At 44.9% G+C, this 26,767-nt stretch overlaps 1 protein-coding gene across 1 annotated transcript in view; it reads right to left on the bottom strand.

The window, feature by feature from the left end:
• The window catches only part of FLT4 (fms related receptor tyrosine kinase 4), a 111,030-nt gene extending 86,053 nt beyond the window's left edge, over positions 1-24,977 (bottom strand). Inside the window, exon 1 of the mRNA XM_056811722.1 lies at positions 24,696-24,977. Within this exon, the coding sequence (XP_056667700.1) occupies positions 24,696-24,759 (64 nt within the window). The 5' untranslated portion in view covers positions 24,760-24,977. The remainder of the gene's footprint in view (positions 1-24,695) is intronic.
• Positions 24,978-26,767: the final 1,790 nt, after the last annotated feature.

Below are 26,767 nucleotides of genomic sequence, written 5' to 3'. Positions count from 1 at the left end.
AAGGAAGACATAAGGGAGTATTTCCTGACCAGGGCATGAAACACTGGAACACAGGATAATTTCTCATTGACTGGGATAATTTATTAAATAAAATCCTTAATGGAGGCAAAGGGCTGACCTATAAAAAGTAGCATCTGGCCAGAGAATCCAAGAGAGGGAAAGTGTCCTGGACCTGAGCCAGTTGTGGCTATTCTTTCCTCTTGGGCCAAAGAGGGGCCCTCCCTCAGGGGGAATGGCTGGAAATCTTAGGTTCCAGAAGGCACCATTGTGTGGTGGTGGGGAAACTGACTGGAAGAAACTATTACATTATTGGTGGATGTGTGAATGGGTGCAATCCTTAGGAGAGAAAGCTGATAATATATGAACCGAGTCACAAAAAATATTTATCATAAAATCCTAACTAGAAGCAACCTCAGAGGTTATCTAATTCAACCTTTTCTTTTTACAGCTGAGAGAACTGAGGTCTAAGGAAATTAAATTACTTGCCCAAAAGAACATTAGTGGTAAGCATCAGAGACAGGATTTGAACCCAGGTCTTCTGACTCCAAAGCTAATACTTTTCCTTCATTTTGCAAATGAAGAAGCCAAAGCCAACAGATATTAAATAATTTGCACAAGATGTGAGCAGTAGAGCTAGGATTTGAACTTGAGTCTTCTGATTCCCAATGGAGTTCTTTTCCTTCATGTGACTTCGCCGAGACCCAAGGAGTTTCAGTGATTTACAAAAGTTTATCCTCTGACTCCAGATTCAGTATTCTTTCCCTTACCCCACACTGCCTTTCTTTGGATAATGGATTCCATTATTAGGACTATTCCATAAAAGGCATCATTGACTAGGGGAAAAAAGACCTATTTGTACAGAAATATTTCTCGCAGTTTATATAGTATTTATAGTAGCAGAAGTAATTGGAAATAAGCTGAAAGTTCATATGCTAAGAAAGCATCGGTATGATTTCCTTAAGGATAAAATACAAATTGCTCTGTTTACCATTTAAAGTCCTTTGCAATCTGAATCCTATTTTTCCTTTCCAGACTGATCACACATTTCTCCCCCTCACACATATACACACACGACATTGGCTTAGGAGTCAAGAGACCTGGATTTTGGTATTCATTTTGCCACCCACTTTCTGTGTGACTTTGAACAAGTCATTTCTCTTCTGTGGATATCAATTTCCTCATCTATCAAATGGGGCTGATAATTCCCAGCCTCCACTCCAATGAGGGTTTTTATGGAGCTCATATGAGCTAATGGATGGAATGAAGCCTGGCCCGCAGTGTAGAGGCATCAGGGACGGATGTCATCAATGTTGGGACGTGGCAGACTTCTCTCTCTCTCCAACCCCATCCCTGTTTACTTGAAGGGATGAGGCTTGCTTCTGTTGGTGGCAGTCCTTAAAGGGCTCAGGGGCACCAGGGTTGGTCACAGTTCCTGCCACCTTGAGCCTGGGAGGGAACAAATAGGTGCTTGGGAGTCCATCAGACTGACTGCTCTTTCAGTACAAATCTTAGGGTTGAGTCCTAAACTGAGAGGCAAAGTGGGAAAGCTCAGCCTGTAACTACTGATGCTTCTCCATCGCCTCACAGATATGTCTGAGGTCCTTGGCAGGGGAGAAGGGAGGCATGGAGAAGGAGAGACTTTTTCTGAACAACTCTGGATCCTCAATTGGGAATCCTCCGATGGCCTGGGCTTCCCGCAGCTCTGGCAGAAGAGGAGAAGGCTCTGATATTTCAGGAACGTTTGGCTAATAAGTACACCTGAATCCAGATGCTAGGCAGACACAGGAACCTGAGGACAGCTCAGCTTAAGGCCAGGATGCCAGACAGGATGCTTTCCCTCTGAAATAGCATCTTCTTTAAGGGGTGAAAAATCAGCCCAGGCCCAAGACTCCACAAAAATTGGGGAGAAGGAGGCAGAATAGGAGATTCCTTTCCTCTGTTTAGGAAAGAAGAAGCAGCTGTGGCTCAGTGGCTAACAGCCCTGGGACTGGCATCAGGATACACTTGAGTTCAAATGTAGCCTCCACACTTCCTAGATGTGTGATTTTGGGCAAGTCGCTTAACCTGTGTATATCTCAGAGACACGTAGACTGCTGGATCTCTCTGGGCCTAGAGTCAGGAAGAGCTGAGTTCAAATCCAGCCACAGACCCTGGTTCACCTCTGATTACCTGACAAAAAGACCCACTGGAGAAGGAGATGACAAACCACTCTAGTGTCCTTGCCAAGAAAACCTCATGAGTAGCTATGGTCCATGGAGTCATGAAGAGTCAGCCAAGACTGAACCACAAGTTTGGGAATGGAGGGGGAGGGCAACATTTACAAATACTTTTTCTAATTCTGGGGGACCAATGGAGAAGACTGAGTCATAGGGAAGATCTCCCCACACCCCATCCCCTTCAACTATCTCCTCTGTGGTTGACACCACCCATTGTGGTGTCCAGGGCCCGTTAGTCACAATTCAGCACAGGCTCTTTGGAAAACACACTGCTTTCTTCCAGGCCAGGGTGCTATAAGGGAATAAGAGTTTTGGTGGGGGGCAGGGAGAAGGGTAAATGCCCCTATTAATTTAGGAAAGTAATTGGGAACTAGACCCCCAAGTCACTAAATGGTGCGTATCCTCTAACTCAGCAATACAGCTAGTAGATCTATACCCTAAAGAGACTGAAGAAAAGGTAAAGGACTTAAATAAAACTATCAAAATATTCCTAATAGCTTCTTCTGTTGCAGCAAACAACTGGGAATAAGGGAGTGCCTATTAACTGAAAAATGGCTGGGCAAATTCTGGAATATGAATGTAGTAGAATACTACTGAAACAGAAAAAAATGATAAAAGAAATAATTTCCGAGAATCCTGGGGATACTTGTATGGAGTGATACAGGGTGGAGGGGGCAAGACTCTAGTCTTGTATAAATGTATAATGTATATTATATTGTATATATATGTATATATACATGTATGTATATATGTATAAATGTATAAATATATATATAAATGTATAAAATGACAACAATATTGTAAATGAAAATAGCTCTGAGAATCTTAAGAACTTTGGTGCAGGGGGCAGCTAGGTGGTTCAGTGGGTGAGAATCAGGTGTTGAGATGGGAGGTCCTGGGTTCAAATTTGGCCTCAGACACTTCTAGCTGTGACCCTGGGCAAGTCACTTAACCCCCATTGCCTAGCCCTTACTCCTATTCTGTCTTAGAACCAATACATAGTATTGATTCTAAGACAGAAGGTTGAAATAGAGTAAAACAAAGTCCCTGATCAATTGGTAAAGGTAGTAATCAAAAAAGTATATCTTCTCCTATACCTGATTTATCTTGTCCTTGAGAAACCATCCCCTGTTATAGCCTGAGAAAGCACATTCCTTAAGCCTGCTTTTTATAGGGGAAAATATGCTTTATTGATTACTATCGTTACCAATTGATCAGGGACTTTGTTTTACTCTATTTCAGGTAAGGGTTAAAAAAAAAAGAACTTTGGTTGATGCAATGACTATCCATGACTCCAGAGGACCAATCCTAAAATATAGTACTGACAGAGAGGTGATGGACGGATTGCTGATATGTAGTCTGAGATATATTTTTGGACATGAAGACTGTGTTAAACCATTTTCATTGACTATTTTTATTTGTTATAAGTTGTTTTTGGTTTTAACTGAGAATGATTTGGGGTAGATAAAAGTGTTAGTGTTAGTGATGCTGAAAAAGGAAGAAGAAATTTAAAAAGGCTTTGGAAATGTTGTTGTTTTAACACACAGAAAAGTTTAGGAGGAAGAATAGACAAGCAATATAGCTTTGTAAATAATTTGCTGGAACTTATATATACTTTAAAAAATCAAGCTGGGCCAGCTGGGTGGCTCAGTGGATTAAGAGCCAGAGCTCGAGATGGGAGGTCCTGGATTCAAATTTGGTCTCAGACACTTCCTAGCTGTATGACCCTGGGCAAGTCACTTGACTGTTTGCCACCCATTTCTCTCCTTCCCTCTTTACAACCCCCATTGCCTAGTCCTTACTGCTCTTACTGCACAGTATTGATTCTAAGACAGGAGGTAAGGATTTAAAAAAAGGAAGCTGTAGAGATTAGAGACACATGGTTTATTCAATCTTAGGTTCTATGTTAATTGTGGAAAATGCCCATTTTGGGGTATTTGTTAAAATCAGATTAAAAATTAAATTACATGAAGAATAAAATGGGACTAGAAAGGTAAATGAACCACAAATTATCCCAGAGTTGCTGTGAGGAAAGCTTCTTGTTTTAAAGCAATACAGAAATGGAGGGGGGGGAGAGCTAACTTGGAACAGGGGCCCCTGTGGAGGGAGGGCAGGCTTGGGTGAGGGACTTTAAGAACAGCAAAAGGGCACTGAGCTGCTGGTGGGCAGGAGAGGGGTCAAACACTGCAAAGAAGGTTGGCCATCACCCAAAACAAATGTTACTTTAGTTTTGCCTGGGCTGGATCTGCCTTCTCTCTTCTGACCAGGTCAGAGAATCAAACTGTGCTAAAAACTATCTAGTCTACCCCTCTTATTTTTCAGAAGAAGAAACAGAAGCATATATGAGTGGGGCAGCTGGGTGGCCCAGTGGATAGAGCCCCAGGCCTGGAGTCAGGAGGCCTCAGGGAAATCCAGAATGGGGGAAGGGCCTGGAAGAGACCCCTTCTCCTCCCCGAGGGCCCCGGCTTAAATCAATAGGAAACTGGGAAGCCTGTGTGTATCTGGTCTGTCTGTCCTGGAGTCCCACATCCTCCTGTCACTCACACACACACCGAATGGGAAATGCCAGACAGCGTTGGGCCACTTCCTTCCTCCCAGTCCCTTCCCCTTCGTCCCTCCTCGGCGCTGCGCTGGAAAGGAGGATGGGAAGGCCAGGCCGATCCCTCCCCACGTAGAGCTCTCTGTCTCCCCATTCCCCATCTGGGGCTTCTGCCCGGTCTCTAGGCGCTACCCGGGGAGTCCCCGAGGTGGGGCAGAGCCTAGGAAGCCCAGGCATCTCCCCAGTTCCCTTTCCTAGGTCAGGGCTTTGGTACAGTAGGGCCTCGGGCCGGCCTGGCCTTTGGATGGACTCGGGCGTTCTAGAAGGACCCTAACTATCGCCATCAACTCCGCAGGAATCAACGAATGTCAAGTGAGCTCCTGTGCGCGTGTGAGAGAAAGAGACCAGGAGGAAGACGCAGGGGCAGGGAATGGGAGTGGACCCGGCCAGGGACAAAATAAAACAAACAGGGTCACTGGCCTTTCCACCACTCGGGGGTAGTCCGGGGAAAGGGTGGGAAGCTCCTGCGGAGGCCCTCCTTGTCATCCTCTCCTCTCCATGGCTGGCCTGAGGCCTCTGCCTGTAGGTGGGAGCAGCGCCGGGACAGAATATAGTTATACATTCAAGGAGTTTTTATTCAATTGTGTATGTGTAGAAGTAAATACAAGAGGGGCAGCTGGGTGGTTCAATGGATAGAGAGCCAAGCCTGGGGTGGGAAGTTCCTGGGTTCAAATGTGGCTTCAGACATGCCCTAGCTGTGTGACCCTGGGTGAGTCACTTAATTCCATTTTCTTATACTAAGACAGAAAGCAAAGCTTTTTGTTTTGTTTTATTTTGAAAGGAAGCTACAGCAATGGTTCAGCAGGAGGGGATGCAATGGTTTTGTGAGGGGAGAGTAGGGGGGACAGATGGACGAGATGCGGAGTAGAAACAGGAATATTTAGCAACTGATTGCTTGTGGGTGAAGGAAGGCCAGTCATGCCCCTGACAACAGAGGAGAAACTGGAAAGTTTGGGGGTTTGGGGGGGAACGACAAAACAACGATGGGATCTGTGATCTGCTTCAAGCCATCCATGATTGCTCATCTTGTGCAATTCTGTCCGTTCCAGCCCAGACCAAGAGGTGGGGGGAGGTCTTTCCTTAATAGCCATGAGCCTGCTCTCTGAAGGGCATCTAACATGGGCCCTGGGGGATCTGAGGGGCACAGGTTGGACATCCTGGGCCGGGGGGATTCCCCTAATGAGATTTGTGCAGTTGTTGCGGTGAGCGCCCAGGTAGTGGTTTAGGAGGAGAGAAACGGAGCCTGTGGTTGTGCCCCCAAGGATGGGTAGGGTGGATTTAGGGAGGGCTGCAGTGCTGGGTCAAGAGCTGAGCTGAGCCCAGAAGGAGAGGGAATGCCCAGAGGCTTTGTGCACAGAGAAGGCATAAGGCACCAAGGGTGATAGGATGGAAGGAGACCTTATTGGTTGGCTGTGTGGCCTTAGGCAAGTCACTGACAAAACCTCCGTTCAGCATGCATATAATTCGTGGGGCCGAAGTCATGGCTTCTAAGGACACTTCTAGATTGAAATCTAGGCCTGCTCAGGCCAGGGAGACTCAGAGTCCATCTGAATTCTCCTGCTGAGGGCTGAGAGAGAATTCTTTTTATGGAACTCAGAGTCTAGTTAAGAGTACCAGAAACCCATTTTGCTTTGACCTTTCCTGAGGCTTCCTAGCCTTTTCCTCCATCCTGTCTCTCCCACAGAGAAGGGGAGTGTAACAGAGAGAACCCAAGATTTAGAGTCAGAATTTCTGTGTTCAAATCTTGCAACTTACTACCTGAATTAACTTGGACAAGTTACTTTATGTGTTCAGCCCTCAGTTTCCTCATGTGTAAAAAAAAGCCCTTGGACCAAAAGACCTTCAGAGGTTCCTACCAGCTCTAAATCTATGAGTCAGTGATTCTATAATCTATCATTCAATTCCTCACTTGGACATATTAAGGAAACATGCGCCCCGAGAAAGGAAAGCAAGTTATTAGGGGCAAAAGTCCCCATCTTCCAGGCCACTGATTCACACACCAAAATGTCTGCAGTGCCCAGCCTCCTTTGATAGCTGTGTGTACATGTGACTGTAGATGCCCAGCATGCCAGTGCCTGGCTTTGTGCCAGGGCTGCTGAGGAGCAGCATTCGAGCTCCGGGGGTGCCCCTGTCCATCCCTTATTTGGGCCGGGGGGATCCTCTCCTCGTCCCTCCCATCCAGGGCTTGTGCCCATCCTGGGTGAACTGCCCACAGGCCTGCCTGACTTTCCCGGGCCCACGGGGCTACCAGCTGTTATCAGTCAGGGACAGCTTCCGTCTCAGGAAAGCTAAATAAGGGTCGTCCCTCGCTCCGTGGCCACAGGAAAAGGGGAAACGCAGGCAGGACGTCCGCTCCAGCTGCCGACGATTCCTTTCCCATGAACCGACGTTGACCTCGCCAGGCCAGGCCCTAGGGGGCTGGGCCCACCCTAGCCACGTGGCAGGGGCACCATGGCCTCATGCCACCCAGCTGCTGGGCAGAGAGGTGGGCAGACACCACGGACCTGGGGGTGTGAGAGCAGCTCTGCCCCGAGTGACTTGGCCCAGCATCTGCAATGAGAGCCAGAGAGCTTTCCTGGAACAGACCCACCCGGTTCCTGATGTGTGAGGTTGGGATTATGCAGGAGGAAAGACACACAGACTGAGAGGGTATGAGTATATGTGCACGTGTGTGTCTGAGTGCGTGTCTAGGTGTGACAACTGTGGCTCTACATGGGAGTGCCTGGCACACAGGAGGTGTGTAATAAAGCCTTGTTATTTGACTGCTAAATACGTGCACCTAGGCAAACAAATCTATGGATCTTCTCTGTCTCTAAGGCTATTTTGTGTGTGTGTGTGTGTGTGCAAATACTCTTTGCTCTTCCTGCCTGACAAGATTGCTCTAAGAGTCAGAGAAGAGAATGAATGGGCAGATGCTTTGTAAACTATAAAGCGTGCAGACATATGAACGATGTGTGTGTGTGCGTGTCTAAAGGCCACATGTGAGACAATGGGCACAATGCCCTTCCTATCAAAGCATCGACAACCCGAGCTTATCTTCTCTGTCTCTGTCCCTGAGGCTGGAAGTCTGGGAGGCAACCTTGACTTCTCCTTTTCCCTTACTTACCCCATCTGATTAGTTGCCAAGTCTTCTCCATTCTACCTCATTTGTGCCTTTTGTATTTGTCTCCTTCATTTTCCTCAACAAACACCACCCCCGTAGTTCAGGTCCTCATCACCTCTTGCCCTGCCTCAAACTGGCCACCCCCATCTCCACTTTCTCCTCCTCTTTCATTTATCTTTTGCTTGGCTGCCAAAATAACCCTCCTAATGTACGTTCAGGTCTCCCCATGGCACTTTTCCTGCTCAAAGCCTTTCCATGGTTCCCCACCGTTTATAAGATAAAAATACAAACCCCTCATTCTGGCATTCACGGTTCTCCACAATCTGGAGCCACTTGGCCATTTCTAAGCCTCTTCTTCCATGACTCCTCTCTTTCCCCCTCTCCTTTGGCCAAACCAGACTATCCTTAAATAATTCATGTTCTTCCTAATTTCTATCTCACCTTTACAGGTGAGGAAATTCAATTCCACAGAGATTAAGCAAATTGCCTCATCCCCATCATCATGATAATAATAATAATAGCATCTTCTATGTGCCAGACTCTGTGCTAAGCAGCTGGTGGCCAGTGGAAAGAGTGCTGAGCCTGGAGTCAGGATGGCCTAAGTTCAAGTCCAGTTATAGACACTTACTAGCTCTGTGACCCTGGGCAAGTCACTTAATCCTATTTGCCTTAGTTTCTATTCTGTAAAATAAACTGGAGAAGGAAAAGGCAAACCACTCTTGTATCTTGGCCAAGAAAACCCCAAACGGCGTCACGAAGAGTTACATACAACTGAAAAATGACTGAACAACAACGGCTGTTCTCCAGGGGCTAGCTTCGATCCGACCTCCTTCAGATCTCCCCAGCCGGAACTGCTCTCTCTGACTCCTCACAGCATTTTATTTGTACCCCTCTTACTCACAACACATCACATCCTGCTGTGTATTGTAGTTATTTATGTCCAAGTCCTGCTCTCCTTCATGAGACTGACTGTGCGTTCCCTGAGGACAAGGACCATCTCTTATTGGTCTCTTTGTCCCCCCAGCGTCCCAGACAGGGCCCTGCACAGCACAGGGTAGATGCTAAGGGTTTGTTGAATAAATGCAGATGTTGAGGTGTCTCCAGAGACTTCGCTCACATCATGAATGGCATGGGTTTTCCAAGAGTCTGCTACTAGCAACAGCATTTCCCTTCCCGCCCCCCCCCAGACTTCTCCCCACTGCAAAGACCGGAAAACTGAGGCCCCAGAGGAAGTCAGTGTCTGAAAAGGGATCTAAACTCAGGAATCTCTGGCTCCCAGCCCAGGACACTTTGCTCCTCTGGATTCCACGAGGTCATTTACTGGTGTGACTCTGGGCACTCACCCCATTGGCAGGCTGCTCTGCCCTTTCCTAGGGATAGACACTCAAACAGGGGTAAGAGAGCCCCTGTGCCCTGGGAAATCTGTGTGTGTGTATGTGTGTGTGTGTGTGTGTGTGTGTGTGTGTGTGTGTGAGAGAGAGAGAGAGAGAGAGAGAGAGAGAGAGAGAGAGAGAGAGAGAGAATGGAAGGGAGGGAGAGAGGAGAGAGGGAGAGAGAGAGGAAAAAAAAGAGAAGGGGGGGAAGAGGGGAAGAGACATACAGGGAGGAGAGAGACATGGGAGGGAGCATCTCTAAGAACTAAAAGGAAAAGACCAGAAATAGGGGCACCACCCCTTGCCCTGAGGAGAAAAACATCCCAAGCAACAAAAGACGTCCTAGGAACAAAGGACAAACAGTCACAGGAGGGATCTAGGTTAGCCATGAAGAACTTTTCTCCATGACATTTCTGATTAGGTCTCCTGAAGGGTCAAGAGTGTGACAGGAGAACACCAGGATGGCACTGTTTTAATTAAATTAGCATCTTACAGCACAGCCTCACATTTAGACCCCAAATCCCTTATTTTTAGAGACTGCATGACTGAAATCTACAGGGTACCGAGAGTGGAAGCTCCCTCCTGCCTCCTCTTCCCTTCATTCCTTTCTCCGCCACCCCCCTCCCAAAAGTCAGGACCCAGCTATGTTCTCCCAGGATATCTCCCTGACAACCCTCCTCTCTGCAGCTTAGGTCAATTAAAAAAAATTACTTCCCATCTTAGAATCAATATTTTGTATTGGTTCTAAGGCAGAAGAGCAGTAAGGGCTAGACAAAGGGAGGTAAGTGACACCCAGGATCACACCACTAGGATGTGTCTTAGGTCAAATTTGAACCCAGGACCTCCTGGTTCTGTGATTGACTCTTAATCCACTGAGCCACCTCGATGGCCCTGATGAGGTTAATTTTAAACATCAGAGAAATGGATCCTGCAAAACAACCTAAAAATGTAGGTGTGAGAGGCAACTCAAACTCAAAACATCCAAAGTGAACTTACGATTTTTCCTCCAAAGTCTACTCCTCTGCCTCCTCCTCTTCTTCTTCTTCTTTTAATTCAAGGATATTTTATTTTCCCAGTTATTACTCCTCCTCTTCTAAACTTCCCTAGTTCTGTCCATCCTCTCTATTCCCCAGGCTCACAGCCTTAGTGTCATTCTCAGCAACTTTCTTGCGCTCACCCTACATATCCAAATGACGACAAATTTTATTTCTATTTCTACAATGTCTTCCATTTTTATAAACATCCCCTTCTCTCTCTTCATCCAGCCACCAATCTAGTTTGGACTATCATCCCTTCTTCCCTGGATTACCTAAATGGTTTCATCCCTTTCTGGCCTATCCTCCACTCTGCTGCCAGAGATTTTCCTCAATCTCAAATCTGACCATGTTATCCCTCTACTCAACAAACTCCAAAGGCTCTCTGTAACCTCTGAGATCAAACATAAATCCTCTGTTTGGCATTTAATGCACTTTGTATCCTCTCCTGAAAACCACCTTTCCATCATTTATTGCTCTCCTCCATGTGTGCCACAGTCTAGTCAGACTTCTTGCTGTTCTGTATATATAACAACATTTCCTGTCATGGCGCCCTAGCATCTGGAATGTCCTTTCTCTTCACCTCTACTTCTGGGGATTCCTGCTTTCCTTCAAGATGCAAATGGAGTGTCATATTTTGCAAGAAGCTTTGCCTGGACTTTTCAGCTGCTGGTGCCTTTCCCTACATGGTTTGCTGTTAAGTCGTTTTTCAGCTAGGTTCAACTCTTCATGATCCCATTTGGAGTTTTCTTGGCTAGAGTGGTTTGCCATTTCCTTCTTCAGTTTATCTTATAGGAAACTGAGACATACAGGGTTAAGTGAATTGCTCAGGGTCACACAGCTAGTAAGTGTTTGAGATTAGATTTGAATTTAGGAAGATGAGATCCACTGAACCTCTTACTTGCCCCTGTTATTTACTTTACACACACACACACACACACACACACACACACACACACACACACACACACACACACACACACACACACATATATATACAGGTATTTATACTATGTTATCTCTCTCATTAGAATGTAAGCTCCTTGAAGACAGGTCTTTTCCTCCTTCGTTTTTGAGTATGTAAGGGCTGGCACAGAGTAGTCACTTAATAAAGTGTTGCTGAGCAATTGAAAGGGGGACCAACTCTTGGAGGCCAGGTGGGCCCCAGAAGATCAGCTTTACATTCAGATAGCTGCAATGAGTCTTTCATGGATGCAGAGGAAGGCACCTGGAGAACCTTCAAATCTCCTGCCACACCTTGGGCATGTGAAGACTTTCCATCCAATCTGTTAGGCACTCCTTCCCCAAGAGACACCTAAGCTTCTTTTCAGCCTTAGATGCACTTGTGGAAGATGCAGGATGGTCATCCTAATGCCTACTGCCTCCAAGGGAGTCTGAGCCTCAGTTACATCTTCTGTAGAAGGAGGACTGTCTACATATTTCCCCATCTGTGGCCAAAGGGAAGAATTATTTCTATCAGGTCTCCTTGAAATCCCTCATGGAATCAGAATAAATTGTCTCGAGTGTTGGGTGAGTCATTAGGACAGAGAGATGGCAGGCTTATCCCCCAAAATTTCTGCCCACATCCATTTTCATGTATGGAATGGTCAGACCACCAGACAGAGAGGGTTCTGGGGCTGAATCCCTCAAGCTGTGCCCTGCATGATGGGAAAGACCTCAGAGAACCATAGAATCCCAAAGCTGGAAAACATCTTAGAGGGTCTAACCCATTCTTGAAGAGGAATTCTCTAAATTCCCAATAAATAAGTGGCCATCTGACTTGTGCTCACTCCTCGGTCCAAGCTCAGCCTGCCTGCAGGGAAGGGCCTTGCCATTGAGGGAAGGTGGAGAGACAGGAAGGAATTCAATCTCAGCCCTGGGAAATCTACCAGGTGGATAAGCCACTTGCAGATAATGGGGACACAGTTGTTTCATTCAGAGAACAAAACAAGCGTCAGATTTTCCAAAGTGACTTCTCATTCTAGAAACTAACAGAAGCCAGACCTGGGTTCACTGGCCATGCATCCTGCCCGTTGCTCTGGCACATTCTGTATTAGGTTTCAGGGGCAGGCTCAATGATGAGGTTCCCTGCTGTACAAAGATCAGAGGTCCTCCACCCCCAGCCCATGGCTCAGAGAGAAGAGAGAGCTCAGGAGGGGAGAGGGAGGGCAAGATAGCAAGCCCAGTCAAAACTTGGAAATATCATCCAACACCCAGCATCAGATCTCAGGACCCTAACAGAAATTGGGTGACCACAGTGAAAACCAAAGATGTAGAAAATCAGGCTAGAAAGAAGCAGCGATTTAGGAAATCTGGAGGACCAGCAGCTCTGGTGTAGATTGGCACAAATCTTTCTATGAGAGATGCCTATAGGTGACTGAAGGAAAATGGAAGGACACTGGGATGTCCCCAGTGTGACTGATGACCTCTGGGGCAGAGATAGTTGCCTTTTTCATTTTCTCTTCCCTTTCTACCACTCTAAGGATCATAAGTCAAGAACTACTTTCCCCAAAGCAGCCCTAGTGAAACCCAGTCTGATGGGGGCCGGAATAGTCACAGTTCCATCCCATAGCAATATGTTAATGTTGAGGTTTGTTGTTCAGTCATGCTTGACTCTTTGTGACCCCATGGACCAGAACTATCCATGGCATTTTCTTGGCAAGGATCCTAGAATGGTTTGCCATTTCCTTCTCTGGTGGATCCAGTGGAGCCTTTTGTCAGGCAGTCAATCAGATATTGAGATTGGAGAAATACAAGAGGCTAAGTGATGAGACTCTGAAAAGAGTGGGAACTAGAATGGGGTTACTGGGGTTTTGCCCCAAGTGCCAGCTTCAAGGAGGTACATTTATTCCTATTCCTAGTCCCCAGAGGACCACTGGTTATATGATAAGTCTATACTCTTCTTCATGCCTCCCCATCCTCCATTGCCACCCCTCAGGATCCTGTGGCAGTAATGTTTCTCTCTTGGGTTCCCTTGCCCACTACAGAAGTCTGCCTGCCAGGTGTGGGAACATGTACCCTCTGGGATGCCCAGCTTGGCAAGATCATCAGGGGGATCAACAATGAAGATAGCACAACACCTCTATCCCCAAAAGTAAACTCTAGCCTGAGCCTCCCAGTTCCTATCTCTTCTGGCTTCCCTTTCCTTTTGAATTCTATGTTACCAAAATCCTCTTTGTCCTTCCTATCTTTTCTCACATTCCTACTTTCTTTTGGTGATCACGGAAACCTAGCTCCCTCCTCTACTTTTACTTTTTTGTGTTGCTATTTTATTTTTATTTATTTTTAAGTGTATTTAATTAATTAATTTAGAATATTTTCCCATGGTTACATGATTCATGTTCTTTCCCTTCCCTCCTCCCACCCCCCTAGCCAACAAGCAATTCCACTGGGTTTTACATATATCATTGAGCAAGACCTATTTCTATATTATTGATGTTTGCACTAGGATGATTGTTTAGAGTCTACTTCCCCAATCATATCCCCATTGAACCATGTAGTCAAGCAGTTGCTTTTCTTCTGAGTTTCTACTCCCACAGTTCTTTCTCTGGATGTGGATAGTGTTCTTTCTCATAAGTCCTTCAGAATTGTCCCGGATCATTGCACTGCTGCTATCTACCTTAACTTTTGGCACTATCTCCAAGGCCACTTGCTCCTTTGTATTGGCCACCCATCCGCCATGGCTGGAATGTACTCCTCTTCATAGAATCCCTTTCTTTCTTGAAAATGCAGCTCAAAGTAGAAGCACAGAAGAAAAACAACTGCTCAATCACAAGGGTCGATGGGATATGGCTGGGGATGTAGACCCTAAATGATCACCCCAGTGCAAATATCAGTGGTATGGAAATGGGTCTTGATCAGTGATACATATCAAACCCCAGAGGAATTGTGCATAGGCTATGGGAGGGGGATTGGAAGAGGGCAGGGAAAGAACATGAGTCTTGTAACCATAGAAGAATATTCTAAATTAATTAAATAAAATTTAAAAAATAAAATGCAGCTCAAGGACCGTCTTCTACATGAAACCTTTCCTGATTCCTCAACTGCTAGTATACTCCTCAAATGACTTTGTATTTCCTTATTTTGTCTATACAAGGTATCCAAAAAGTCAATAAAGTTTTAAGCTATTAAAGTTAAGACTTCAAAGACACTCTGTTTTGTACATATTTACTTTATATTTTTGCTGCATAAATTTTATACTCATCTCCTATAGTGAAATGTAAGCTCTTCAATTTGAAATTCTTTATCCCAGCTATATACCCTTACTAGGCCTATAGTCCAGTGAGATCACAGAATGATGGATCAGATTTTTATGTACAAAAACATTTATAGCACCTCTTTTTTTTTTAAACCCTTACCTTCTGTCTTGGAGTCAATACTGTGTATTGGCTCCAAGGCAGAAGAGTGGTAAGGGCTAGGCAAAGGAGGTCAAGTGACTTGCCCAGGGTCACACAGATGGGAAGTGTCTCAGGCCAGATTTGAACCTAGGACCTCCCATCTCTAGGGCTAGCTCTCAATCCACTGAGCTACCCCAGCTGCCCCTAGCACCTCTTTTTTTGTGGGAGCCAGAAATTGGAAACTAAGACGGTATCCTTGTATTAGAGAACAGTTAAACAAATTATGGCATGAGAATGTAAAGGCATATTATGGTGCCATAAGACACAATGAAATGGCCAATTTTGGAAGACATTGGGGAAATCCCATGCAGAGAGAGATGAGAACAGTTTATATACAATGACAAAAACATCAAAGAGAGAAATAACTTGGAGGGGCAGATAGATGGCCCAGCGGATAGAGAACCAAGCCTGGAGTCAGAGGACGTGGGTTCAAAAGAGGCCTCAGGAATTTTCTGACTGTGTAATCCTGGACAGGTCTCTTAACTGCATTTGCAGTTACCAAGTTACTAAGACACACAGTAAGGCTAAAAAAAAAAAAGAAAGAAAACTTTGAAGGATTTTAATCTCTGATTAATGAAATGAGAAACCATAAGTCCATAATGCAGAAGATGAAATACACCATTTTTCTCCTGCCAGAGGTAGGTGACAAACTTAAAATACAGAGAAAAAAGGATGTTTTGGGCCTGGCTAAGGTGAGAATTTACTTTGCCGAACTATGTCTGTTCACAAAGAGGGTTTTATCTTATGTTATTACTTAATTGGGGAGGCAGTGGGAGGGCAAATTATAAATTCATGTAAAAAGAAAGAAATTTGTTTTTTTAAAAAGAGAGAGGAAGAAGTGTGAGTCTTCTGCTTTCATCCCTAGCACTTGACATATAATAAGTGCTTAATAAATATTTTAATAAACCCTTACCTTCTGTCTTAGAACTGATACTAAGTATTGATTTCAAGGCAGAAGAGTAGTAAGGGATAGGCAATAGGAGTTAAGAGACTTGCCTAGGATAACATAGATAGAAAATTTGAGGCCACATTTGAACCCAGGACCTCTAGGCTTCAGTTTACCTCTTTGTAAAATAAAGGGATTAGGCTAGATGACTTCTAAGGTTCCTTCAGCTCTTAAAAAAAAATCAATTCATTTTTAAACCTTTTCTTTCTTTTTCAGTAACAGCCAACCAGACAGAAGGGCAAGGAACTAACCCATAAGCTTCTTGGCAGGAAGCAGGAAACATGTTTTCTTCATTTTTCTATTGCTCTCACAGCCCTCCCTCCCATTATTACTTTGCATTTATTTTATACATTCTTATATATGTATATACTGTCTTCCCCTACAAAGTATAAGCTCCATGAGGACAGAGCCTGCTTTATTATTATTGTTTTTTAAACCCTTTCCTTCCATTGTGTATTGGTTCCAAGATAGAAGAGCAGTAAGGGCTAGGCAATGAGGGTTAAGTGACAGATGTAGGAAGTATCTGAGGTCACATTTGAACCCAGGACTTTCTGTTTCTAGGCCTGGCTCTCTTCCCCTGAGCCACCTGGCTGCCCCACTACCTGCTTTATTTTTGTCTTTGTCTTGTCTTATACACAGGGCAAGTGCTTAATATATGTTGGATTTAATTGAACTGAAGATGGACTTAGAACCCCAATAGAAAGGCTCTTGTAGCCCCAGCAACCTGGAAAGCCACTCCAGGACCAGGTTTCTTAGAAGAAGGGGTAAATTAGGGAGGGGAACGGAAGATGATTTTAAGGTTCAAAGAATCATCAGACATAGAACTGCCGGAGCTGGAAGGAACTTTTAGGATCTAGAAACTTAAGAATGTCAGAATTGTAAACAGAGGTTTGCTGATGAATGTTAAATGCTTTTCAAAACCAAACCAAAACAACAACAACACACACACAACTCACTTTTAAATTTTACCTGTTATTTACATTTTCTCTATCACAAAGTCCAGGAAATAAAAAATATCATAAATCAACCTTTGATTTTGTAGCATTTGTGGATTTCTGAGATAGTAATCTTATTTATTTGTTAATTACTTAAAAAAACCCAACCCTTACCTTCTGCCTTAGAATCAATAGAAGGCAGAAGAGTGGTAAGGGCTAGGCAATGGGGGTTAAGTGACTTGCCCAGGGTCACACAGCTAGGAAGTGTCTGAGGCCACATTTGAACCCAGGACCTCCTGTCTCTAGGCCTGGCTCTCAATCCATTGAGCCACCTAGTTGTCCCCCTGAGGTATTAATGTTCATTTAGAAAATTTAATAATTGGCTTTTGAGAACCTGTAGGAGCTGACTCAAACATGGCCCTGGCTATAAAAAAGACTTTAGGGCAGGGACAGACAGATGATCAGAAGGGGATCTCATATGGGAGTTCAACCCTCTCATTTTACATATGGGGAAACTGAGGCACAGAGAAAGGCAATGGCTTGCTCAGGGTCACACAGCAAGTTAGTGGCAGAACTAGACCTAGGACCCATTTTAGTGTTTTAATCTGTGATCTTGAGCCCACCTAAATTGAGCAAAAGCCTGGGATTTGCAGTGACAAACTTTCAAGTTCAAGATTGTATGGAATGCCCCCCTAAGCATCAGGCAGGCAAGACAGAGGTGATGAAATTGTCATGAGGGACAATGGAGTGCCAGGTGATATCTTGCCTGTGTAGAGATGCTCACCCAGTTCCTGTCAAGGGCCCAGGACACCCTGGGACCCAGGACTCTTAAACGACAATGCCCTGGGTAAAGCCAAAACAAACAGCCCTGAGAACAGCAAGTCCTTCAGCCCTAGAGAGAGAAGCCCAGCCTCACCCACTCAGACTGGCAGGCAGCGAGGCCATTGTGGACAGTATTAGAGGGGGACTGGAAAGGAACAGAGCAGAAGCCATCATTCAGTGGGCTAGAACCCTCACCTTAGAGTCAGAGGACCCCAGGATTCAAGTCTTGCCCTGCTACTGACTAGCGGTGTGACCTTGGGAAAGTCACTTCGGTTTTTTTTGAGTGTCAGTTTCTTCTCTTGCAAACTGGAGGGATTTTGTTGCTAAAATTCATTCCAGATTGAAATCTTACACATAGAGACATTAACTCCACTGATTCCTAAAGTAATGTCAGGTAGAAATCCTTAAGGGAACAGATTTAAGGGACAGGTTGCTTTTTACCAGCATACCACTTTTCTGGGCATAAATGCTTTTTCCTGAAGTGTATGAAAGTTTGTTTCTGTAAGAAGGTTAAGTATACCCCTTACAATCTTGTTTGTACTATTAAATTGCTCAGCAAACCTTTTCCCCATGGATAGACAGTACTCCTCCCTTCTTCCTTTTCTCCTTAATGCTAATTGAGTGTCCTAATCCAGGACTTACCAAGAGGCTCAGCTAGAGTAGGCTTTGGGGGAAACTGAGTCTATTTCCTGCCTCCCCAAGACTTCTCACCCAAAGCTCAGTCTACTGGAAGAGACAGGACACCAATAAATGACATGGGGTGACTGGGAGTTTGATGGGATTGGCTAGGGCAGGGCTTTTCCATATCAGAGCTCCCCTCTCTGAAGTCAGAGGACCTGGGTTCAAATTCTTTTGGCCCTCCCCATGTGGCATTGAGTAAGTCATCTCTTTGGGACTTAGTTTATCCATGTATAAAATAAGAGAGTGGGATTCAATGGTCTCTACAATCCCTTCTAGCCCCAAATCTATAATTTTATGATCCCTACTCAGGCTACACTGTCCCAAAAGGAAAGAACAGAATTGAGCCTCACTAAGTCTTTTGTTACAAATATCTGGCAGAGACATTATGGCAAAAACATCATTCTCAAGATATCTTAGTGAAGGGAGATGAGTCATCCTAGTCTGATTGGGACCAAATCTCTCTTAATACAAATAGATTTTATATATACTAATAACCCTAGCACCTAGCACTGGAACTGAAAAAAATGGGAAGGGCCTGAGAAAGATGTACATTGCAAATTCCAGAAAAAGAAAAGGAAGAAAGATCAAGATATATTTATTCCATCTTCCCTGGGACCCATTTTCCATGGCCCTGCAAGGGAGTGTCTCCCTGTCCTTCAAGACTTCTCTGGTTCTTCAACTGGGGAATGGCTGAACAAATTGTGGCATATGATGGTGATAGAATGCTCTTGTGCTATAAGGAACAATAAACTGCTTGATTTCCATATGAGCTGGAAAGACCTCCATGAACTGATGTGGAGTGAAACGAGCAGAACCAGAACATTGTACATAGAAAGTGAAACACCGTGGGATGATCATATGTAATCGACTTTGCTATTGTTAGCAATGCAATGATCCAGAACAAACCCGAAGGATTTGTGAGAAAAAATGTCATCCACATGGAGAGAAAGAACTGTGGGAGTAGAAATGCAAAAGGAAGATATTTGATTTTTCATTTGTTTATATGGGTATAGGATGTGGGGTCATGATTTAAAAAATTATTACAGAAATGATTAATACGGAAATAGGTATTCTGGGATGGGGAAGGGAAAAAAGGGAGGGAAAGTGAATCGTGTAACTATGAAAAGATATTTAAAAATGAAAAAAAAAAAGACTTCTGGGGGCAGCTGGGTAGTTCACTGAATTGAGAGCCAGGTCTAGACACTGGAGGTCCTGGGTTCAAATCTGACCTCAGACACTTCCCAGCTGTGTGACCCTGGGTAAGTCACTTAACCTCCATTGCCTCGCCCTTACCACTCTTCTGCCTTGGAACCAATACACAGTACTGATTCCAAGATGGAAGGTAAGGGTTATTTAAAAAAAAAAAAGACTTTCCTAGCTTCTCCTATCAATTTCTTAATCTGTAAAATGAGAAGGCTGGTCCAGAGGATCTGTAAGGTCCCCTCTTTGCCTCCCCCCAGCTCTAAATTGATTGTTCTATTATCTCTGATACCCAAGAGCCTTCAGGGAGATAGGAGAGAGGTTTCTGTAAGAGTAACTGAGAATTGTAGGTAATTAGATGGCACAATGGACAGAATACCAGGCCTGGAGTTGGGGGGACCTCGCTTCAAATCTGACCTCAGACACTTCCTAGCCATGTGACCCTGGGCAAGTCCCTTAAACACATTTACATAGTCCTTGCCTTTCTGTCTTAAGAGTTGATACTCTATAAGACAGAAGATAAGGGCTAAAAAAAAAAAAAGGAACTTCCTCTATTTTCCAAGTACCCCATAGTCCTGGAGAGTTGCCTGAACTCTCCAGGTGCTGAAAGGTTAATTGCCTTGGATGGGATCACATAGTTGTTGTTAGAGACAGGACTTGAATTCAGATCCTCCTTACTCTAAGGCCCACTGTCTTTCATATTATTCGTTTTTCAGATGAGGAAATGGATGCTCAGAGGGCTTATATGATCTACTCAGGGTCCAATAGGGAATAAGTGGCAAAGTTGGGATTCAAATTCTGCTCATGAGTTACAAATTCAGGGTGGTTCCCATTATTCCATGATGCCTTCCATCTACCATGATTGCAAAAAAATTTTTCCTTCTCCTTCCTCCTCTCCCCCTTCCTCAATCTCCTTCTCTGCTCACTAAGAGTTGAATTTTCCAATAGCAATACAGAGAGATTTGGGGGGAAAGACTGATAAAATGATGGAGAGAGCCTTCCAGATGTTTCTGGTTACTTAAGGACAGAGACTTCTTTGCCCTGGTCATGCTCATTCCTAGCTGGCCTGGAATGAGGTCTCCCTTCTCTCCCACTTCTCTACAGATGAGGCTAAGGTTTCATTCTCTAGCACACCCCAACTTTTGGCTACGGATCCCATTCTTGTGGGCATGGTTCTTCTGCCTTTAGAAAATCTCATTTCTTCTCCACATAGCTTAAATCTGTCTTGTTTCTACTTACAAGGCCATTCCCTATTCTAGTTCAGGTGCTCATCATCTCTTTTTTAGACTTGCAACAGCCTCCTCTTTGGTCTCCCTCGCTCAAATCTTGCCCCACTCACAGCTACCAAAGTGATTTTCTCAAATCACAAGTCACCCCTTACTCAATAAACGTCACTCGTTCCCTGTGGTTTTTAAGATCAGATATAAAAAGGGCATTACAACCTGGCTTCAACCTACCTTTCCAATTATATTAGATATTATTTCTCTTCTCCTACCCTGAAGTCAGTCAGTCAGTCATTTAATAAACACTTATTACATGCTTACTCTTTCAGGCTTACCAAGCCTCTAAGAGCTGGGGGATACAAAGGAAGGACTAGAGTTCTTATTCCTCAAGCAGAACATTCTGTCCCATATCTGTGCATTTGCTCAGACTGTCCTGCAGGTCTGGAATATGTTCGCTTTTCATCTCTGCCTCATGGGATTCTTGGTTTCCTTCAAACTGAGTTCAAATGCCACATTTTATTCAGAGCCTTCTTGGATTCCCTTGTCCCTTGTTGTATCTTCTCTCCTCCCACCCTCTGCCCTTTATCTTACATTTCTTTTGTATATATTTAGAGGTACAAACGGTCCCTCCCCCCCCCCCCCCATGGAAGCTCCTCAAGGGCAATATTTTCACCTTTGTGTTTGTAAACCTAGCACCTGGCACAGTAGATGCATAAAAGATACTTGTTGATAGATTGATTGATAGGCAAAGCCCTCCCTCTCTCAGTGCCAGCCTTCTGGTTCTCTTTCTTCCTCTTTTGCCCAACTCTCTCAGGTACGACTACCTATTTAGGGGATCTACCTCACTCATTACTCCTTATAGAGGAATACTGCCCATGAAAAGTCCCAAATGGTAGTATTACTCCCCAGAATCAGAGACTAGGCTCTGACATTGGAACCTTTCCCCTCCCTGAAAAACAGAAAGGAAGTGGGACCTTTCTACCTTCACCCCTTCCCCTAGAGAAGAGCTAAAGAAATGCAGCCTCTGGATATTCAATCAGGTTACAATGCTCTCCCAACCAATTCCCAGGGATCCCAGTTATTGTCTGTCCCTCTTCTATTCAGTTCAAGGCCCCTTCCCCAAGCCTAGAAGGCCTGCCCTCCTCTAGTACCTCCCATACCACACCATGCTACAGCCTACAACCATTCTTTGGTGTTCTTAATTTAGTGCCCTTTGGTTCTCTGGAGTACCCCTGTCCTTAGTGCCTCTACTACCCAATCCTTTATCTAAACCCTGCCTTCCTATATCAGGCTGTCCTTGTCCTCTTGAGTTCCTGAAGTGTGCTTTAATACTCTTACCTGACAAACTTTAGCATCAGCACAAGACCCTGTTCTGTACTTCTCCAATTCTCCTACATATTAATCAAACCACTGGGCAATCCTTTCTAGGAAGTACAGTTTTTGTCCTTGACTACCAAACAGCCATTGATTTAAAAAAAAAAGTGGAATAACAGACAGGAAACAAGGTTTTCCCTCCCTATTTCCTTTTCCTCTTCCTCCCCATGAAGTGGAGGCATCCCCTAGGCTTCATCATTAGCTGTCTTCTCTTCTCTCTAACCTCTCTTCCTAGGTGATCCCATCCACTGCCATAAGCTCAGTTAGTTCCTCTATTTAGGTCACTGTCCAGCCCTCATTTCTCTCTTGAATTCTGGCCATCATCACTTAGATAGCCGCCACATTCCGCTGGGTGACCATAGTTAAATCATTCATCACCCTATGGCACTAAGTTGCTGATGAGGAACTACACCACATGTAGAGAAATTGATCCTTGAACTGCAAACACAATTTCTCCTCAAGACATAAGAAGCTTCCCACACTGCCAAAGCTTATACTCTAATGCTATAGCTTTGAGAATTCATGGTCTGTGAGGCAACATTGTGAGGCACTGGAGTAGAACCTATAGAAGACCCCATAATGGAGGGATACATATGTTTAGAAAAGGAGTTGATTCTGTCAGGTGGGGAGGGTGTGGTGCAATGGTAGTCACACAAGATTAAAATTGGGGCTGGGGATGGGAGACTGGCGGTTATGGGAGAACCCAGATGAGATCCGAGGCAGTACATTACAATGAGATGTGTGCTGGATTTAGAATCAGAGGCCTGGATTCAATTCCAACTTTTTCTTTTGCTAGCTATGTGGCCTTGGGCAATCTGTGTGCCTCAGTTTCTTCATCTATAACATGGCATCACTAAATGATTTCAAAAGTGTCTTTCAGTACTCATACTAAGTAAGATCCCCTCCTACAATTCTAGACTGGTCAATATGAGCTTAGATTATATAAGAAATAGGCAGTGTTAACATTTGTTATAGTGATAATTCATCTATTACAACCCACTTCAACTCCCATTTTTTCATATTAATGGATATTTAAACATATCTCTTCAGTTCTTCATTTATAGACTTTTTGAACCCAAGTATAAGACTTGACATTAATCCCATTCAACAACTGGGCTCATTATTCTGACCTATAAAGATCACCTTGAATCTTAACCATCTGCAAATGCATTGAAGCATAGCATCGATGGCTTTGGACAACATGCTATGCTTTGCTCATCTAGAAATTCACGAGATTGGACTAGATGATTTCTAAGGTCCTTTCCATCTCCCTGGCTATAACCCTTTGTCTTTATCCAAATCACTGATAACAATCGATGGTGGACCGAACACAGCCAGGGTCAGGACTTTGTTTCACTTCACACCAATCATTACCATTTGAAGCTGGTCTTTCAATCAGTTCTAAATCCACCTAACTCTATTATCATTTAGCCCATATCTCTCCATACAGTCTACAAAGATAGCACAAAAAGCTTTGCTAATAGTCCATGGTATCTCCTGATCTATTTAACTAGAGATTGAGCAAAAAAAAAAAGGAAATAAATGATCAGTCAGTGACCAAAGTCTCTTGATCTTACTTCAGGAATATCTCTCAATTTTCCCCCTTTCTTTCCCCTTCCAGTTCCTCTATTCTCCTTTCAGGTTCTTATTATTTTTCTTCTGACTTATTATAAAAGTCTTTGAAGTTGTGTCTATTGTCTTTAATGTTTATGGTCTGTATGCCACCTATATAGTCTTCCTGATGTACACATCTCTTCTCCTCAGAAATCTTCAGTGACTCCTTGTAGTTCATAGGGTAAGCCCAAACTCCTTAGCCTGGCATTTAATTAGCTTTCAGATTCCTCATCTGTACAATGGACAGCTGGACCAGATAGTTTCTAAACGTCCTGTCTATCTCTCATATTCTAGGGTTCCATGCCTCAAAGCATCCCACAATAGGGCTCCAAACTATCTTTTCAGCCTCAGTATAGGATCCCTGAACTTGAGTTCTGGTCTTGTTGAAACATCCCCCAAAGCATTGCTCATTCCGCTCCCTTCAAAGGGCTCTCTGCCTTATACTCCCTGTTTATGCAAGCTATATTTAGCCAGCCAGGTCCAGCTGAAGACTACCGACGAGGTGAGCCTTTCCTGGTTGTTGTAGCAAACAGAGGTCTTTTCTAAGCTTCCACAGTCCTATCTGTCTGCACCTTTTCCCTTCCTTATAAAAGCTTGTCCCCAAACACCATTCTTGCTGCCCCTCTCCCTGGCGCTTCTTCTGCCCCAAACCCTTCAGGACTCAGGCGCCATCAAGACTCCGCTGCCACAAAGAGATCTATTGGAAAGTGAGACTCTAAGGAGAAGGACGTGTGGTCAGTCCTGTCCCGGCCAGTCCGGGGGCACTAATGGTGGGCAGTGGCGGCTTCCCCTCCCAGAGCGCCCTCTGGCGGACAACTGGGCAGGGGTTTCGGCCCACGACCCAGCCAAGGCTGGGGCAACTCTCCAAGAAACCATTCAGGGTGGGGGGTGGCACGGAAGAGGAGATGAGGAAAGGACCTGAACGAAGGGGTTTGGGCCAGGATCGAGGTGTTAGCGGTCTTCCAGGGAGTGAGAGGTGGGGGTGAACAGAGACAGTCGAAAGGTCTAGGCTAGTAGACAAGACTATCCAGAAGGCGGTCAGAGGTCTTAGCAAAGCTGGGAATGGAACTAACAAACAGTCGGCTCCGTCCCATCCCGACCCATCTCTCCCCGTCCCGTCCAGTCCCGTCTCGCTTATTCCCAGCTGTTCTGCGCCTGGCCGCTTGGCGACTCCTCACCTGCCTCCCACAGGACACCGATGATCAGCCACAGGCTCCGGCTCCAGAAGCCCCCTCTCTTCATTTCCAGCGGCCGTAAGCTTGGCGAGGCTGGGTGTGCGGCGCTGCCGCTGGCTGCGCTGCGCTGGGCTGCGCTGCACGGCTGTCCAGTCCCGTCCAGTCCACTCCTCTCCTCTACGTGCCTGTGCCCAGCGCGGGGCGGGGTCGAGGGCGGGACTGGGCTCAGGGGGGCGGGGTGGGGAACTCCCGCCAGGAGGGGCAAAGGGCGGAGGGAATTTGGCTCCTAAACCTGACCAGGTTGGGACTGCCCCCTGGGCTGCCAGGCTGGCTCAAGCAGTGGGGTTACAGCTAGTGTGCAAAGGCGTGGAGCCAACACAGTCGTGGTACCTGCAGCTAGGAAGACAGGGGACGGCTATGCTTGAGGACTGCTATCAACTTTAGGAAGAACCCGGATAAATTGAAGCCGGTCCAGAGAAGGGCAGCCAGGACGGCATCAGGATTGATGTTCATTTGATTAGAAGTAGAACTAGAGAGGGATCCTAGAGAACAGAATATTTAGGTGAGATGCACTGTCTTTACTTCAATAATTTGAAGGGTTGTCATGTGCAAGAAGGATGAGACTCGTTTTGCTTGTCTCTGGAGAACAGAACAAGGAGCAAAGAGAGGAAGTTGCAGAGGCAGATTTCGATTCAGTGTCGAAGAACTTTCTGACAATCAGAGCTGTTCGACAATGGGCTGCCTCAGTAGGAAACAAGCCCTTCATCACTAGAACTGTTAAATCAGAAGCGTCTTGCACATTTCTCTCAAAGATGTTCTTGGAGTTCCTTCAGAGTCAAAGCTGTTGCAATTATTCCAGCTAAATGGACAGCAGCTAAAGTCTAAAGTGTGATGCTGCCTAGGGACAATAGTTCCCTAGAACTGAAATCTGAAAATTCAAGGATTGAAACATTTCCTGTTCAGTGTCTTGGAAAGGAGCAGAGATCGAGGATTTCCCCTTTGCAATGTTGATCCTGGCCAAGGAAATGCTTTTGGATTGGTTGTGGGAGAATATCTTCCTCTCTCCATCACATTCTTTCTCAGCCATTGGCCACCTCCCCTGAGCTGATTGATATCACAGGAATTCCTAGGTTGGGAAGACGGAGTTGGTAGCTATTCTTCATTCTCTAGGAGCCTGCCCCAAGAGAGGAGTAATAAGCACTTACCCCTGTACCTTCTGCCATTGAAGAAAGGCAGCTGAAGGATTCTAGTGACACAATGGATAGAGCACTGGACCTGGATCCAGGAAGATCTGAGTTCCTAGTCAGCCTCAGACACTTTCCAGCTGTGTGATCTTGTATGCACATCACTTAACTTCTATTTGCTTCAGTTTCTTCAACTGTAAAATGGAAATAATAATAGCACCTACATTCCCAGGGTTGTGAGGATCAAATAAGATAACATTTGTTAAAAATGTTTAGCACAGTGTCTGGTATATAGTAGTTGAAATAGAAACAATTTCTTTCTCTTTCTCTCCCAGAGTATCCACTGTGTGAATGCCACTGCTCTCATCTGCAACAGTGTAGCTGGAGATGTCAGGAAATAGAAAAGTCCCTACCTCTCCCTCTTCTGGGAACTCTGTCTAATCAAGGAGATAAAAAAACAGACTGTGACATGGGCTCTAGGCAGTTTAAGCCATGAAGGCTGTGAGATGGTGAGGGAGGGACCACAGATTTGTATGCCCTGTATAACTAACTTCTGAATCTTGAATCTTAAATTGATGCTAGATCCCCCCTTGTTTTGCACACTGAGCCTGGAATGTGGAATGGCTAGTCTAGACCAGTGACCTGGAGAGGGGTAGCTTTGACCTACTAAACTGAGCCTGGTGGGGGCCTTCAGTTTCTAATGAACTCATTATTTTCCTAGTTCCTTCCTTCCCTTCCCTGTGCCAACCTATGGACTTCACCTTCACTCCAGAGAGGATTCTGGGCTTGGTGCATTGCTCCATCTTCTCAATTCAATTCAACAAACATTTATTTTTTTTAAATATTATTTTATTTGGTCGTTTTCATACATTATTCACTGGAAACAAAGAT

This window comes from Monodelphis domestica, chromosome 1, assembly GCF_027887165.1.
Source record: "Monodelphis domestica isolate mMonDom1 chromosome 1, mMonDom1.pri, whole genome shotgun sequence".
NCBI lineage: Eukaryota > Metazoa > Chordata > Mammalia > Didelphimorphia > Didelphidae > Monodelphis > Monodelphis domestica.
The sequence above is the reverse complement of the archived record's forward strand: the minus strand, read 5'-3'. Positions and strand labels throughout refer to the sequence as shown.